Below are 17579 nucleotides of genomic sequence, written 5' to 3'. Positions count from 1 at the left end.
GGCACACGAACGCTGCCACAGGCACAGGCACAGCATCAAAATGTCTGCTGCGACAGGCTGGAGGGGCTGCCCGTGTCCCTAGCCCGAGGCACAAGTGTTGCACCAACAGCCACGAACGAGTTTAGAGGACACAGCCTGTGCTTATCGCTGGGCTTGCAGAGCCGGCTCGTTTCGCAAGCGGCTCCGCGTCAGCCACCAGCGAGGGCCGGCTCCCGGCCGGGGCACGGGGGAAGCGCCTGAGCCGAGCTGACAGCGAGACAAAGCCCTTTGGGGCTCGCTGGGAAATCGCCGCCTTCTCCACAGCTGGAAAGTGCGGCGGGGCAGAAGCTGAGGTGCCCCGGGAGCCGCACCGCCCGCAGTGCTCCTCCAGCCGGGGCTGCCTCCTTGCGAGCAGGAGCTTGGGGAGCTCAGGGATTTGCGGTGCTGGTCAAGCTTCCCCGTTCTTCATCCTGAGGGATAGGAATGAGGATCCTGAACTTCTTCCACTGTCATAAAAAGGGCACAAATCTTACAGCCCCAAGTACAGCAGGGAGCATGTCTGCTCATAAGGGGAAGGGGGGGAAAAAGTGCTGAATTAAGTTTAAAACCTCTGCAAAATTAAAGCTTCATAAAATGGTTGCCATCATTATGTACCCTAAACCAGAGAACTTTTGGACTCTGTGAAACACAAAGATCAGGACATCTTAGTCTGGGAGCATCCTGAGTCCAGACTCAGCAGCTGCCTGCAGGAGACGAGAGCCAGCTGTTGTGCTGCTGTGGCACGTTCCCCTTGCTTCCCTGATGGGGAACACAGGGACAGAAACACCCTGAAAACACCGTGTACACACCAGAGATGTGCAGAGCACTGTGTTAACCTGCCAGGCAACCTCAGCTCTCCACTTACTCCAGGATCCGAGGGGTTATCTCAGGGCAGGGAGACGGGCTGGATCTCCTCCCACGCTGGCCCCTTATCACTGCCCTGGGGAGAAAGCAGACCTGGAACAGAGAGTTCAGGGCAGAAGCAAGAGCAGCGAGCACCCCTGAAGAGAAGCCCCCTGTCCGGGCTGGCTCCCCTCATCTCGGGCGGGTGGAAGCGGTGGCTCCGGGCCGGTTCCATCCCATCTCCCGGCTGGGGATGGATGCGATGGCTCCGGGCAGGGGCTATCCCGTCTCTGGCTGGGGATGGATGCGGTGGGTTCGTGCTGGGGATGGATGCGGTGGCTCCGGGCCGAGCCTATCCCGTCTCCCGGCCGGGGATGGATGCGGTGGCTCCGGGCCGAGCCTATCCCGTCTCCCGGCCGGGGATGGATGCGGTGGCTCCGGCCTGGGCATGTCCCCTGTCCCGGCTATGGAAAGATGCCGTGGCTCCGGGCCGGGAGCGCCGTCGGGCGAGGGCGCTGCGCCGCCGTGGCGTCTCCAGGCGGGGAGCGCACGGGAAGGGGCGCGGATCGGGCTGTCGGTGCCTGCGGCAGGGCGGCAATCACGGGTCACCTGCACCGGGGTGGGAGCGGGGATGATGAGGGTGAAAGTGGTGAGGATGGAGGTAGGGATGAGCATGAAGATGATGGGCGTGAGCTTGAGAATGGGGTAGGATGCTGCAGGGTATTCCCAGCATGGAGAGAAATGTGGCTAATCCAGGGCAGGCGCCTCACCACGATGCCCCCCACTCTCACCCACCCTTGGCACCACACCACCCTGTCCCCACACGGCACAGACCCCACAGCTCCCCTGTTCTTTTCTATCGGAAGCTGCCCAGAAAATCGCCCGGAATGGGTTTTTCCCCGGGCAGGGACATCCCTCTCTCCGCCCGCTGCCCCTTTCCCAGCTTGTGCCAACACCCCCTCCCGGTACCGCATTGCGGAGCTGCCCGCCAACCCGGGCCGGACCGGGCGGGGGAGATGGGGGCACATCCCAGCCCTAGCGGGGCTCGACGTGTTTTGGGGGCAATAACAGGAGCCCCACGGGGACCTCAGCCGTGCCTGTGCTGCGGGAGCGCTGCCGGTGGGTGCCTCCATCCTCATCCTCGCTGTGTAGCGGCAGCGGATGGACAATTAGTTGTCGTGGCTTTTAAAATGGTGTAAATCGAGGTGTTTTCGGTCACAGGATTGGAGTGTGGGGCTGACCTCCCCGGCGGTGGCGGCTTTGCCCGCAGCGGGGATCAGCCCGACGCTCCACACCCGTGGGCAGGGTTTGGCGAGTTTGGATCAAGCCAGGGGTACACCCAGCCTTTTATTTCGTTTATTTCTCCTCCTTTGTTTGTTCTTTCACAAGAACAAAAACCCCGGGGTGCATCTGCAAACTCCCGTTCCTGTAGTCTGAGCACTACGGGGGAAGGCAAAACTGTGAGGAGGGGGTGAAAGCAGCCCTGCCACCCCCAGCTGTAAGATGACCTCTTCCCAAAAAATGACTCCTACCTCTTGCAAGCAGCTGAAGGCCACCTTCTTTGCAAACCCGGCACTGCCTCCCTTAGCCCGAGGATGTGTTGTAGCCCCGACCCGGGGAGGATGAACCTCCATCTGCCCCTGCCCTGTTCCTCCAAGCCCCCCACGAACCAGGCCAGCCTCATCAGCTATGTTTTCTCTTTATTGTTCCATATATTTATGTACCACATTATATGTTAAAGATAGATTTTTTTTTTCTGATATACATTTTTCATCTTATTTACCACAATGACACCACACGTACATTGGAAACAGCTCCACGGATCTGGTAGATTGCACAGAATGAATTGTGTCGTAGTTTTGTTCCTGTAATCCCGAAACGACATCAAATCCAACCATATATTATTATTATTATTATATTATTTTTTACCTTTTCATAATTTAGAAATAACAATTGTTAAAACGAAACAAAACATAAATCACCGAGAAGTGGACTCCAGGGCTGCGATTTCAACCAGAGGCAGCACATTCGTGTTTGATGGGAAGCGCCGTTCCTCGGTGTGGATTGGGATGGAAGAATCGAGCAGTCCTGACATCTATCGTGACTACGGTGTAAACATTGCAGATAAGCGGCATCACCGGTCGTCAGACGCTGCTTGGGCTTGTTGGGCTGGTCGTACAATCTGGGTCTCGTCTACATCCATCTCTCAAAGTGTTAAAACAAAGGTCCCTGCTCCCGCCCCTTTGGCGGGTTTGCTTCCCAATCCTGTGGGATCGGCACCTGTGTTTCAGCTCCTGAAACACTGATTTGCATATCTGTGAGGAGTGTTGAAAACTGCGACTGTTTCCCAACAGGCCGTTTGTGGGGGGCCAAGCTTCAGGCAACGAGTGAGGAGATAGGGGTGGGGCATCAGATAATTTCCTTCCAAAAAATCTAAATAACAAAAAAATAGATTTAAATCTGAGCTTATTTAAAAAGACAGCAGGGCGAGCACTTTCATCTCTTCTTGTTTTCCTTAGTTTGCAGATTCTATGACATAGAATTTGTTGGATGCACGTAACGAAAATAATGACTCTTTCCATTAAAGGGATGCAGAATTATTTGGCTATGCGGATGTTCGATGCAATTCTCTTCCTGCACCCGACTCTGGCCCCTCCTTAGTCTTCAGCATTGGTTCTGAAAGCCTCTATGAGGCCTTCTAAAGAGTGGATGAACCCAGAGATGCTGCAGATACCGCCTATAACGAAAATGGCAACATCGAAGAAGACATGATGCCACAAGAGCTTCCTCCACAAGAGTTTGAGGTGGAAGAGACTGGGGAGCAGGAAACAGAGCCCTGCGCCTGTGAGGCTCCCAGTAAGACCCATCAAGAGGGCGAAATGGGGGACATAAATAGCCATGAGCAGAGTGAAAACTACCAGGGCACATCTGAGGGTGAGTCCCCAGGATTTGAGCCGCCCGTCGCCCCCATAGCAGTTGGGGAAGAAAGCCCTGTTTCCATCTTGGAAAAGGGACCGCTCCAGGACTTCTACAGCTGCAAAGAACGGCAAGGGGTACGAGAGCAAGGCTTTGGCCACCAAGAAAATGTTGACTACTGCCCTAATGGTGGATGGCAAGTTGTCTGTAATGACCTCCTTGGTCTCATCAGCCCAGGTCAGGTAGGCGACCAAGGCAAAGAGTCCCTTAAGGATGCAAGCTGCGATGTGAGTCCAGTTCATCATGCAATGGAACTCCTTGGGGTTCTGCATGTTCCCCTCCAAGGAAGGCAGAAAGATCTGGGAGGTGTAGCTGAAGACAATGATGCCAATGGAGATGGGAAACTTCTTGACATCAATGTAAAACTTGACTTTGTCCCAGGCCCAGTCGCGTGCCCTGGAGAGGCAGTAGGCGATCACCAGGATGTTGATGACAAAGTGGGCTAACGTGCAGAGCAAGCTGAACTTGGAGACCGCCTTGAGGTTCTTCAAGAACGCGCAAGGCAGGAGCACTGCCGTGGCAATGATGGACCACGACTTCTGGGAGACGGGCAGGTTGGGGAAGCTGTTGTACATCAGGTTCCCACTGACCACCACATAGAGGATGCAGGTCATGACCAGTTCAATGATCTGAGCCACGTTGACAATTCTGCCCCCGAGCGTGGGGAAGCGGGGCGCGCAGCACGCGTTCGCGATGTCCACGTAGGAGTCTCTCACCCTGACTATCTCCCCATCCTCATTCTCTTCGTAAAGACAGGCAATAAGGATTTTCCCAGTGTAGCAGCAAACCACCGCAGCGAAAATTATTAAAAAGAGTCCTAGGTATCCACCGTGAAGGATGGCATAGGGCAGGCCCAGAACAAACATCCCCTAGAAAGAGACAAAATGGAAACCGTGTTGCCGGATCTCTGAGGGGCCTGGGCTGAGCGCACGCAGCCGCGCCAGGGCGGTCACGTGTGCGCTCTCTGTCTGCCCACGCAGGCGGTCGCACAGTCACGCCACGCAGCCGCTGCCACACGCGGTGACGCACCCCTGTCCCTGTGACGTGCCACCCCCACAGTCACAGAGTGCCAGCGTCATCGCGCCCCCGAGCACCCACAACAGCCGGGCAAGGTTTGGGTGACCAGGCTTTGCTCCAGTCTCCACCCTCGCTGTCCCCAGCCCCTCTCAGTGCACCAAGACCTCAATTGCTGGGGCCAGACTGGGCCCACTCCAGCGCAGCCCCACCACCAGCCCAGTCACCCCCGTGTCCCCCTGTCCCTCCTTGCTGGGGCAGCCTGATGGGGTCAGAATCTGCAGCGTGACAGGGCTGGGGCCTGGGCCCCTCCCTGGCGCTGTGCCCAGTTCAGGGGGGGAAGAGGGGGCCAAGCAAAGCAGAAAGCTGGGCTAGGGGATTTTCATTTTCTTCTTTTTAAATCTATTTTTCCTTTTAATTCCCTCCTCCCGCTCTATATTCACCTCTGTCTTTCACTTATTTTTATTTCTGTTTTTTCCCCCTTTTTTTCCCTATTCCTCCTTTTCCTCGAAGCCGGTTTGCAATCAGCCCACGGCTTCTGGCCGAGATACAGAGCACGTAACGGGACCGGGATCGGGGAGCGCTGCCCGGTGCCCCGCGGCGGCGGCGGCGGCCGTACCTGGATGGCGTTGGTGACGTTCCATCCCGCCTCCCAAGCCGTGATCTTGGGCTTGCCCTGCCCGGAGAGCTCGGAGCAGGCCTCCTTGGAGGCGGAGGGCGGCAGGGGCCCTGTGCCGTCCCGCTGGTAGTGGATGTCCCCTTCCAGGGGCGGCTCCCCGCCCTCCTCGCTGCCCTCGGACTTGAGGATGTCCATCTGCAGCCCTTGCCGATGCTCCATGTCCAGGTCGTCGCAGTGGGCGAAGCCCACCGCCTCCTCGTCGGTGGCCGCCTGGAAGCCCATCCTGGCGAACATGCCGCTCATCTTCGCCTGGGATTTGTGCGACACCGAGGTGGCCACGTTGGAGAGCTTGCTGCGGAGGAGGGTGGCCATGGCGGCGGCTCCGGTGAGTCCGCTGCTCGCGGACCCTCGGGGATGCGGAGACCCGACGGGGCGGGCGGGCGGCGGGGCTGTGGACGGGACTTGGCGGCCCCTTGGCGAGGGGCGGCTGCGGGAGGCTGCTCCGAGCCGCTACCTCCGTGTCCCGGCGCAGTGCGGGCGGCTCCCGGCCGGGGTGCCCAGGGGCATGACACCGCTGCGGGGGGAGCGGGCCCGCACGCCCCGCCGCCCGCTCCGCGCTGCTCCGCGCCGCTCCGCCGAGCCCCGCGCCGGGATCGGGGGCGACTCGGGCGGGATGGGGGCTGTCAGCAGCCGGCCGATGTCACCAGACGGGCAGAGCGAGCCCCTGGCAGAGCGCGCCGCGTCTCCATCGCAGTGCGCCCACCTCGCGGAGAGAAGAGGAGAGGGGAGAGAATTGCTGCATTTCTGGGGGAGGTACCAGCCTCCCCGGCCAAGCCCAGCCCCTCGCACTCCCCCCGCCCCACCCACGCCCGCCGGGCCCCGCCAGCAGCGCCGCAGCCCGGGACCCCCCCCCCCCGCACCCCAGCCCGGTTTCGCATCCCTTGCGCTGCTCGCCCTGCCCCGCACCTGCCCCGCAGCCCCCGGCCGCCAGCCCCTTCCCCACTGAGAAACAAAAGAGCTCCGCTGAAGAGGCGGACGGGCGGCTTTCGACAGGTTCTTAACGGGATTTTCCTCCTTGCTCCCCCTTCTTTTCCTTTTCTCTGTCCCCCAGACCGCGCGGCCCCTTCGGAGGCGGGGGCGGCCTGGGCAGCGGCCCCTGCCCGGGGGACACAGCGGTGCGTGGCCACCCGAGCACGGGGAGCGAGGGCTCAGCTCTCTCTAACGATTCCTGGGATCAGGGAGCTCCAAAACCGGCGGGACAAGGGGCACAGATCTCCTTTGGGGCCCGCAGCCGGGTGGCACCTCATCGGCACCGCAGCGGGGCATCGGCACCGGGGGATGCTCCGTGCTAAGCTCTCGGTCCTCACCGGCCCCTACTGAGCTTCCCCTTTCTTTAAACAAAATACCGATATTTTTGGTTTGCTTCCAAGCGCTTATATTCGTTTAAACAAAAAGCCTTACGATTTTTTATTTATTTTAAATTTTTCCGAGGTGAGCGGCTAACACAGCCGACAACGGCAACGGGAAATCCCGGTCCTGTGCTATGGCACAGACAAGTGGAGAGTGCCAGGGGGAGCGATGGCATTCGGGGGCGGTGTGTGGGAAAGCACGTCCCCTCTGCGGCGGGAGAGCCTGTGAATCGTTGTTAAAAAAATTATATATTTATATATATGTATATGTATAGTATATGTATATGCATATGCATATGTATATGTATACGTATATGTGTATGTGTATATGTATATATGTTCTTTGAAAGATGGGAGAAGGAAGGAATTTCTTTTCCTTTGCTGTTTTGGAAGGCAAAAAAACCCCATTTTTTAACCAGAGATGGAAGGAAAAGCCACCACTAAATTATTTCCTAATATCGCTGTCGAGGGAGCAGGAAGGGAGCGCCCAGGCTGCGGTTGCAGGTGGGATGCGGTACTGAGCAGAGATGGGGGAAAAAAACCCCAATTCCTCGGAAAAAAACCCTTAAATCACCTCCTTAAAAACCTTTTTATTTTTTCCCCAGCCACAATTCAAAAGGAAATTGGGTGCAAAGAGACTGAAGGGCGCAAAAAACCAGAATAAAACTAAAATATCCGCGGTGAGGGCTGTACCCCTAAGGGGTCTCTCGGCCGCTGCTCCCGGCATGGAGACGAACGAGCTGTTTCTACAGCCGGCCCCTCAAAACTGGGGATTTTTTTAATGGCAGCGGAGGAGGAGGGCGGCTGAGCGTGGCGCATCCTTGGCTTTGCGTGGGAATTATTTCATGTGAGTGCACAGATAGGTCGCGAACGCCGAGCGGGGCACGGCTTCGCCCCGGGTTTAGCAGCGTCTTGACGGGCTGGGATTTAACGGGAGAAATTGCAAAGCTCGGGCCGTCCCCGCTGCCCTCGGCCGCCGTTTCGCCTCTTCACAGCTCGGGGAAATCAGTGATACCAAAGACACCGTGAGGGATTAATCCAACGATTTATTTTTCTTTTTTATTAACGTTATTTTTTTTATTCATCCTAAAACGAGTTCGTTATGAAAGAAGGCGTGAAGGAGCTCTGCTTCTGGAGGCTGCAGGGGCATCAGGGAAGGAGGAACGAAAATGCATCCAAACCTCTGTCTGGTGCGTGATTATCTCCTCAAATAGCCCTGGAGCATCCGTGCCCCTGGCCCGGCACCCCCGAACTGCGGCTGGGAGACCCAAAATGGTCCCACCGGGATCCCTTGGTGCCAGGGAGTGGAGGGGGATGCTCTGGGAGCCACCCAGCTGACCTTTAAGGTCCTTCCAACCCAAGCCTTTCTATGATCACGCCAAGGGTGGAGGAAGTGGGCTTTTGGCTCTTCGTTGAGCATCCAGAATGTCATGCATGTGTCAGGCTCGGGAGACATCTCTCAAAGAAAAAAATAAATCCTAACCAAAATAAATAATAATATTTAAAAAAAATATGAAGAACAAACAAAAAGGGAACAACAACAACAAAAAAAAAAAAAAAAAACAAAAAATACAAAAAAACCCCAAAAGGACAGAAAACCAACCAAACAAGGAAAAAAAAAAAAAAAAAAACAAAAAAAAAACAAAAAACCAAAAAAAACCAACAAAAACAAAACAACAACAACAACAACAAAAACACAAAAACCCCAAAAAACCCACCAAAAATCCCCAAAACAAAATAAAAACCCAACACAAAGAAACCAAATAAAAACCAAAGAAACCAAAACCTAGTAAAATCTCTCCGAAACAACCAATAAAACAAAAACTCCAACCAAGGAAATTAAGAAAATAAATAAAGGAAATCCACAGGGAGCTCGCAAATAAGTTCGGGATCTCGGGGCCGGTGCGTAGAGAAAGCCCCGGGGCAGGGCTGCCCTGGGACCCTCCTCGGGTCCTGCTCGGGCCGTTCCTCCTGCCGGGGATGCCCTGGGGTCGGGGGTCCCTTTTCCCAGCGCTGAGCGGGGCTGTGCCCCCTCTTTGCCCGGGGGACCTCTCAAGCTGAGCCCGCAGAGCGCCGGGGGCTGCGAGCCCCGCCCGACCCCGAGCTCAGTGAGGAGCTGGGGGGTGCTGAGGATGCTGAGGAGGTCAGGGGGCTCCGGGGGATACAGGAACGGGGGTGCTGCTGTTCCCCCCATCCCGGTGTCACCGCCCAGAGCAGAACCCGCACCCACCGCCCCTCTGCACCTCGGAACAGCCCCCGGACCCCCTGCCCGGCTGGGAACACCCACTCGGAGTCCCTCTGCCCCCGGGATGCCCGCTCGCTCCTGCTCCTTTCTAGGAGAGAGAGAAAAAGATTTTCTGCAGCAGCGGCTGAAAAAAATAAAAATACTTTCTCCCCTCTCCCCCCGAACTACTGCCGGCGGCTGAAATGGGGTAGAAAGCACAAAAATAGGAGCGAGGGCGGGGAAGGGTTACAGGATACAGAAAGAGGGAGAGGAAGAGAGGAAAACCCGGAGAGATGGAGAGGAGGGTCGGGGCATTTACCTCTGCTTCTCTCCCCATCGCTGCCCGCAGCGCGCCGGGGAAGGCTGGACGGACGGACGGACGGACGGACGGACGGACGGATGGAGGCAGCCGCGTCACTCCGGAGCTCTCCCTAACTCCCAATTAACCCAAGCAGGATAATGGTGCCAAACCTTATCCAAAGGTTAGCGGCTCTCAGGAGGGCGTTTGAGCTGCAAATCGTTTCAGCCGAAGCAGCTGAAAGGCGAGAGCGAGCCCGGGAACGAGCCGCAGCCAGCGCTGGAGCCGGGGGGCTCTGGCACTCTCTGCCTTCCCTGAGCCGCTCCCTGGGCGGGCTGGGGGTCCCTGTACCCCCCGAGCTGCCCCAGGGGTGTGCGGGGCTGCTCCTGCCTCGTCCAGAGCCCACCGTGCTCCCCAGGCACATCCGAGCCGGAGGGGCAGCTCTGCCTTATCTCTGCAGACCAGGCTTGTGAGGCTCGTGGCTGGGTCTTCTGATTATTACACTGAGGGAAAAGAGCAATTTGTGCTCGAAAATCATTTAAAGGCCAATCCTGGGTGTGTTGTCTTTGTGAATCCCTCAGCAGCTGCCCCTCTCCGGGCTGCCGGGCAGCACAGAGCAATGCCAGCTGCACGGAGGTGCAGATATTTGGGAGCAGGATGGCCATCGCTCCAAGTTTGCTCCTCAGTCAGGCTCCCAACTGCCAAGGATTTGATTCTCATGGGCTTTGGGGGGCTGTGAGCTGCTACAAACACACTAGACTGCAAATTGTGGCCATATGAAAAAGAGGATGTGCAAATCTTGAATGTTCACCTTCATCATCCCCTGTAACACTCAGAAAAAGAGTGAGTGCCCAATTGCAGGTGTGTAACACCCTGATTCCTGCTCAGACTCCTGGTCTATGCCATGATCTTTCCCCATAGCCCTCTAACCTGCTGCAGGGCACCTCCAGCGCAGCTGCCAGCTGAGGGGCTGAGGGGCACCTTCTGCAACAGCAAATTCCATGGTCACATCTGCCCGAAGAACAGAGCCCTCACAGGCCAGCCCAGGCATTCCTGGAGCAGCCACCCCTCTGCACAGGTACATCAGCACCTGGAGAGGTGATCCCAGGACATGGAAGCCATTCCACCTTCCCACAGCCGCTGCCAAAAGCGTCTCCTGTGTTTGTGGCCGGGCTGATGGCAGCCCCGCAGCCCCAGCAATGCACAGGAGAGGCTGCACAGCAGCGCCCTTCATCCCAGCCCTGCCTCCTCATCATCCCCCCGCCGCCACCGCGCCGGGCGGCTCTGACAGCATAATGAAGAGTTGCAGGATATTCTATAAAAAGGCAATTAGATAAACTGCTGGATTGGGACCAGCTCCCGTGACCCAGTTAATAGCTCTGGGAATTTCGGTAAGGAAGGAAAAGGCGTCGGAGTCCGGACGTGCTGTACGGTGAGAGGGTTTGGAGGGGAGGGGAGAGGGGAGAGGGGAGGCTCTGGGCTGCTGGAATGTCCCAAGCCCTGAATCTCCCAAACCTTGAATGTCCCAAACCTTGAATGTCCCAAGCCATGAATGTCACAAGCCCTGAGTGTCCCAAACCCTGAATGTCACAAGCCCTGAATGTCCCAAGCCCTGAATGTCACAAGCCCTGAGTGTCCCAAGCCTTGGGCTCTCCATCTCGAGTGTGTTTAGAGCTCAGCAGCAGCAAAAAGCACGAAGTGAAAAGTCTGGATGTAGAACCACACAAGCTGCTGCTGGGTTTGTGCTCTGATCCACATTCTGGTGTTTGAGACAAAGCAGCAGCAGCCACGCTGGCAGAGACTCTGCAGGAAAATAACCACAACAGAGTGAAATCCAAAGGCAGTCTCCAGGAGAAAGCCCGCAGTGGATGTCCCCTCTTTATTTCATTTTTTTTTTACTGAATACACAAAATGGCTGCCTAAATTACAGACTCATAAAAAAAAAAAAAGACCACACATATTAAGGATTGGGAATATAATAATTATACAACAATGTGTATTACAATACAAAATTTTTACCATATGTAAAAAAAAATAAAAAGGTTTTTTGCTTTAACCTCACTATTTCCAAAAGAAATAACTTCTGATCTGTAATTTGGGATAAAATTTGTACATGAATTGCTGTGATTTCCATTCCCCAGAGGGAAGAGCCTTGATAAACCATCATCACCTATAAACTAAAAATTAATTTGCAATTTGAGCACAACACGTTCCCAAAAACATTTTCCATAGGTTGGAATTAAATTTAACCCATTGTTTGTCTTTATGCTTCACATCAAAATTAAGTGGTAGCCACTGGGTACCAAATTCCCAGCTCAGTGCTCTGTGGTATTGTTCCCACGAGCCTAACAGCATTTTCATTGACTTAATATATAAAGCTTCATCACTGTCAAATTAAATATTCATATATGTACACACTTGTATTTCACAGGAAATGACAATGGACTAGGAAAGGAAAGTGCACACTTCATAGGTGCCAAGCTTTTTAATGTCAACTTTAAAATAAAAATCTCTTCTGCTGCGGTTGTAGAGGCTGTAACAGTGACTGGTCTGTACAGGAAAGTTCTCCCTGTGGTCAGATGATGCCCCAGTACAAATATAGATTATATAGATTATATAATCTATATTTTTTCTTATTCTTTTAATGCTGTTTTTTTTCTTAATTGTGTTTAATCTGTGTGTGCTGTGGGAAGGGCCTCTCATGCAGAGCCCCAGCCAGCAGCCAGATTGCCTTGGGGTGTTTCTTGTCAGGAGGGCTCAGTCTCAGCCTGCTTCATCCCCCCATCTGTCCATGTGCCTTCTCCTTTTTGTGGCCATTTCTGATAAAAGCAGGTCAGCAACACACAGTCCTCCTGCAAATATCTTCCATCTCTATCCAAAAGCCAAGAGGAGCAATTGGGGAAATCCCAAATCCTGCTTTGAGGTATTCCTGACAGCTCAGCCAAGCTAACAAGGCAAGGCAGCAGGCACAGGTTTGTGTATCTTCCTTTAACAGGACCTCTCTCAGTGTTTTGGAGTGACAGAAACCAGGTTCACCTAAGCCAGGGCAAAATTGCAGCTGGGTCTCTGAACATGACTCCCACACCAATTTGTGGAGCCTCACACATGGAGGGTGCTGTTTCCAGCAGCAGGATTTGGATGTGCAGCCTCTGTGTGCAGATATCATCCATTAATCTGGTTGGGTTTTTTTCCTAAAGACCAGAAATAAACTCCATGTAAAGGATGCAGTCAAAACCTGAGCCCAGAAAAGCACCACGTGCAGCTGCTGCTGTGTCCAAAAGAAAGCCAAAGGGAAAGTGAGGGACATCACAGCTTGATCCAGAGGGGAGCTCAGCCCACAGCAACACTTCCCACGCTGCTGGAGAGGAGGAGACACAAACCCTCACCTGGTGCTGTGCCTGTGTGCCCTGCATGCCCTGCATGGCCACTGCCAGCGGAGGGGACACTGCTGCTGGTGGGCAGGGACTGGGCGCTGCACTCAGCTTGGCTGCCCCTGCTCTGCACTGCAGAGCCCTGCTTCTAGCAAAGAAACAAAAAAAAAAAAAAACCAAAAAACCAACCCTCCCCCCAAAAAAACCCAAAAAACCAAACAAAAAAAAAATAAGAAGAGAAAAAGCAAAATACTTATTTTTGCAGGAAAGCTCCATACACATCACTCCTTTTAATCCCACAGTGCCAGTGTGAGCAATGCAGTGCACAGTGCTGGGAAAACTCACTGCAGCACAGGGAGGGTGTGAGTGCCTGGCTGTCTGTGCCCACAGGGGCACTTGGCACAGGAACCAGCCCTGCTGGCCCTGCACTAACAGGCAAATGCAGTTACCTGTGCCCAACACAAGCCATGGAGAACCTGCCTATTTCTTACATGGCTCAGAGAGGTCAGCTCATCACAGTGCCTTTATCTGCAGGGGTGCCCATCATAACCCTGGGTAACTCACACTGCAGGCAGTGCTGGCTCCAGAGCCAGTCACAGGGACAGCACTCAGTAATTACAGCCTAAATACAGCATTTCTACAGTTTCTCAAACATTCTGACCTGAAAAGCTTTCCTGTCAGCATTCCAGAGTAGCAAAGCCGGGATGGGGTAATATTTATTGGGATAATATTTATTGTCCTCATGAGTAAGCCAGCAGCGAATTTCTTGTCCAGAGGCACCAGAGGAGTCCAGCCAGTCCTGGGGGTCTCAGCATAAACCTCACAGGGAGAGAACCAGAGCTTTGCAAAGAAATCTTTCTTCTTTCATCTGGATAATGTACAGAAAGAGAACAGGTACTAGGGCAGGACTGAAATTATCCCTTGCCAAGAGACAATAAGGAGGGAACAGACCACGAGCTGGAAACCTCAGCTGCAGCAGAGGATGTATTTTTGGTTACACAGCAGCACAGTGCAGCTCACACTGACACACAGCAAATGTTTCAGCAAAATAGAAATTTCACCTGTTACCACTGCAGCAAACCTCCCGTGGGGGTGTTGGTCACTCCTGGTGGGATGCTCTGCTCCACAAGAGGCAGAAATGGGCCCAGGACCAGGCAAGGTACAGGCAGGGTGGATCTAACCCAGGCTCTGCTCTGCCAGAGGGTCTCTGCTTCATGGGCAAGGACAGATTCTGTGCCTTTCCATGAATTTAGCTTAAATTAAGAGAGGAAGGAATATGAGATTAAAAAATATTTGCAAATAAGTTCATTCTGGGCACTACAGCAGCATTCCTGCCCAGTGCCTCCATCCTGCAGAGAGCTGAGGGCAGAGCTCAGGGAGCTTGCCCAGGGCTCAGAGATGTTCGTGGTACCAGCACCACCCTGCACTGAGCCCAGCCCAGTGAGGTGCATCCCTCTGGGACACCCTGCAGGTGAGACCCAAAGTTTCATCATGTTGAGATATTTGATGGTGCTGAGAGGTCAATTAAAGCATCATTGATGATTTTCAGGATTTGGTGGTTTTTACAAAGGGCTTAGCCCTCCCTTGCTGCTGCTTTTCCAGCCGAAGGAAGCTCTGGGCAGCCTTGCTGTGCTGGTTTGCTGTTTTCCCACAGCACTTTCCTCCTGGGACAGCTCCTAAGAAAGGGGACAAGCTGTTGATAAAGTGCATCACTGCATCCCATGAAAGGGTCCATAATGCACCAGCTGGGCTCACTCTTTGTGGCTCAGGAGCTTCCCAAACCCACTCAGGACCACCAAGACTCTACAGCCTTTTGTGGGGATCCAAGGATCTCCAGCAAGTAAAACAACCAATATTTTAATCACATTTATAGCTTTTCACCCATGTGTACCATGTTGTAGGCCTCTGTAAATGCATACCAGAATATTTATTTCACAGGGAAGTGTTCAGCAGCCTTTAAACTTTTAAACTCTGAACTTAGCAGCCTGTAATCCCAAAGTATTACTATTAAAAACATCATTCTCATAATAAACTTTTGGCATCACAACTCTATTTGCTTTTAATAGAACAGTACTTCTTAAGCAATTTAGCTAATTTGATTTATGACAAAAAGAAATTTGGAGAGTATAAAACCTCAGGAAGAGAACAGCAGGGAAGGCAGCTCTGTGATTACCTCCCCCTGCACACATGTAAACTGCAGATGAGGTAGATTAATAATGAGACTTTAAGTTACTTCTTCTCCACATCAGAAAGTGGAGTGAGAGGAGACTGCAAGCCTGGGAAAGGAGAGAGCAGTGCCACCAATATAATTTGGTGGTTGCAACAGGTAGAAGATCCTCAGGATTTGTTTCCTAAGGCTTGCAAATGTCACCATAATAATGCCACCAATAAACATTTGGTGGTTGCATCAGGTAGAAGATCCTCAAAATTTGTTTCCTAAGGCTTGCAAATGTCATTGAGCTCACCAGGCTGGGCACAGCAGGCTCTCAGTGTTTCCAGGAGGAGCTGACATCCTTCCTGTCACATCAAAGATCTTTGCCTGTTCAAGCTGGACACTTGGTTTTGCCAAAAACTTCTATACACAGCACAAACCCCTGGTGGGGAAAGGGCAGCCTGGGATTCCAAATTTCCAACTTGTGCAGGAAGGCAGAGATTAAACTTCCTTGTCCCAGTTCAGTCGCTGTAGCTCTGTCACTGCAGATAAATCACTGGAGCCTGGTTCAGCTCACATCCCAACTGACAACGGGACAGAAATGCCCAGAGGGAAAGTTAAACTGCAGGGTCTCACATTCCTTGGTTTCTCTGGGTTTGATCCTTTCTGCACACCAGGATTCCTTCCTGGCACCTCTCCAGCTTTTTGTGGGGATCCACGGATCTTCAGCAAGTAAAATAACCAATATTTTAACCACATTTATAGCTTTTCATCCATTTCTCCCTGACATTCGCTCTGTCAAATTTCTCCCTGACATTCCCTGTGTCACCTGGCTGGCTGTCACTGAGCACAGCCCTGCACAGACCCCTCCTCACCCCATGGCTCCCCCACCACATGCTGGAGGCTCCTGCACAGCCCAGTTCATGCTCCTCCCTCCCCTGTCCCTTCTTTCCTCCTCCAGGAGGTCTCAATCCTGCTGTCCCCTCTGCCAGCCCCTGCAGGTGACCTGGGTGACACGGCTGAACCCGAGGGGCCAGAGGTAACATTTATTGGCTCTCATTAACAGACAATTACCGAGGGCTCTGAAGCTGTCAGATCTGATAAAGGGACATTCAAATAGTCCTTATCTTCTTTCACTTTCCCAGTTTCTCTCAGAGCAGAGCAGTGGTCACGGAGTCCTGTCTGGGAGGACTGAGGGTGACCTTACAAGCCCCTGTCCCCAGAGAAGCTGCTAAAAGCAGCAAGTCCTCCTGCTGAGTCAAACCCAGTATCTGTTCAGATCCCCACCCATGGCTTCTCAGTTTGTTTGTGCCCATCAGTCCAATCTTTCCAGGGAAATTCAATCTTTAGAATGATTTTCCCATTAACCTTCACCACAGAAAGCCACCAGGAAGAGCAGTGAAACAGCCACTTTCAAAACCAGCTCTGAACAGCTGCTGGAAACTCTCTGGGGCAATGTGAGAGGCTAAAGGCACCTATCAGCCCTAAAGGGACCAATCACCAAAGAAACAGCAGCCAAAAAAGGACTATTACCCAAATAAACTTCTTGAAAGCCCAGTTCTGAAGCAGGAAGGGGGTCAAAGCGGATAATCCCGTGTCTCCAGGAGCTCAGGTGGTGCCCTGCAACAGCACAGAGTGTCTGCAGAACCATCATCAGGGCTGAAAGCAGGGAAATAAGTCAATAATTGTGTAATCAGTAGCATCTTACTTCTTTTTAATGAACCTATGGGATGAGGGTCTCCCCCAGCACCCTTCCTCTCCTCTCTTTGCCAGAGCTCATCTTTCACTTTGTCATGCAATTCCCGGCTGGCCAGCTGCAGCCTGCCTCCATCTCTTTTCCATTACACACTCGGCTGAGCCGAGGACGAGAGGGCCCCTGGATTCCAGCGAGAAGGTAATTAATTGACTTTCTGCTCTCGTTGCTATGCGGCAAAGGTGGGAGCCGCAGCAGCTACAGTTCATTTTTAATCCGGGAGGATTAGCCACAAATGGCATCATTACCGAGGTGATCAGCGGCTCCAATAGAGACACGGGAAGGGGAAGGGGTGTTCCTCCTTGGGAGGAGGAGGAGGCTGTGAGGAAGAGACGTGAAGCCAGGAGCATCACATCCACCCCACTCCCTGTTAACCCATCAGCCAAGGGTTAATTTTGTAGCTCATCCCCTGGGTCGTTTTTTCCTTTATATGTTGAACCAGCCCTAACCTCCAGGCTGGGCAGAGAGCAGAGCCAGCATTGCTTTGCTGGTTGGTGTCAAACTCCCAGGCACGCACTTCAGGTAGGAGCAAAAAAATCACTTTTTGGAGCTGAAAACAAGTGGATGGTTGGATATCCTATCCCTGGCAGTGTCCAAGGCCAGGCTGGGCTGGGCTTGGAGCAACCTGGTCTGGTGGAAGGTATCTGTGCCTTGGCAAGGGATGGAATGAGATGGTCCCCAAGGTCCATCCCAACCCAAAACGCTCTGTGGTTCTGTGACTGTGCCATGAGCACCTTTCCCTGCTGTGACAGCCGTGCTGTGCCCTTGAAGGCACAGACATCACCAAAACCACCTTCTTAGTGCGATAGAATGGAAAACTCTACCAAAAATTTTAAGAAGACCATTTTTTGGTTCAAAATACTAAAAAACTATTTTCTAGCTGGAACAGCGGGACCAATTAC

General features: G+C 53.3%; 1 protein-coding gene across 1 annotated transcript; it reads right to left on the bottom strand.

Annotated features, from left to right (window-relative positions):
• Positions 1-2543: 2543 nt before the first annotated feature.
• SLC32A1 (solute carrier family 32 member 1) lies at positions 2544-5994 on the bottom strand. The gene is made up of 2 exons (XM_059481145.1): positions 5471-5994; positions 2544-4706 (listed from the first exon to the last, which is right to left on the bottom strand). The coding sequence occupies exons 1-2, from the start codon at positions 5840-5842 to the stop codon at positions 3519-3521; spliced, it is 1560 nt and encodes a 519-aa protein (XP_059337128.1). The 5' UTR covers positions 5843-5994; the 3' UTR covers positions 2544-3518.
• Positions 5995-17579: the final 11585 nt, after the last annotated feature.

The sequence above is a fragment of the Ammospiza nelsoni genome, chromosome 12 (genome assembly GCF_027579445.1).
Source record: "Ammospiza nelsoni isolate bAmmNel1 chromosome 12, bAmmNel1.pri, whole genome shotgun sequence".
Taxonomy (NCBI): domain Eukaryota; kingdom Metazoa; phylum Chordata; class Aves; order Passeriformes; family Passerellidae; genus Ammospiza; species Ammospiza nelsoni.
The sequence above is the reverse complement of the archived record's forward strand: the minus strand, read 5'-3'. Positions and strand labels throughout refer to the sequence as shown.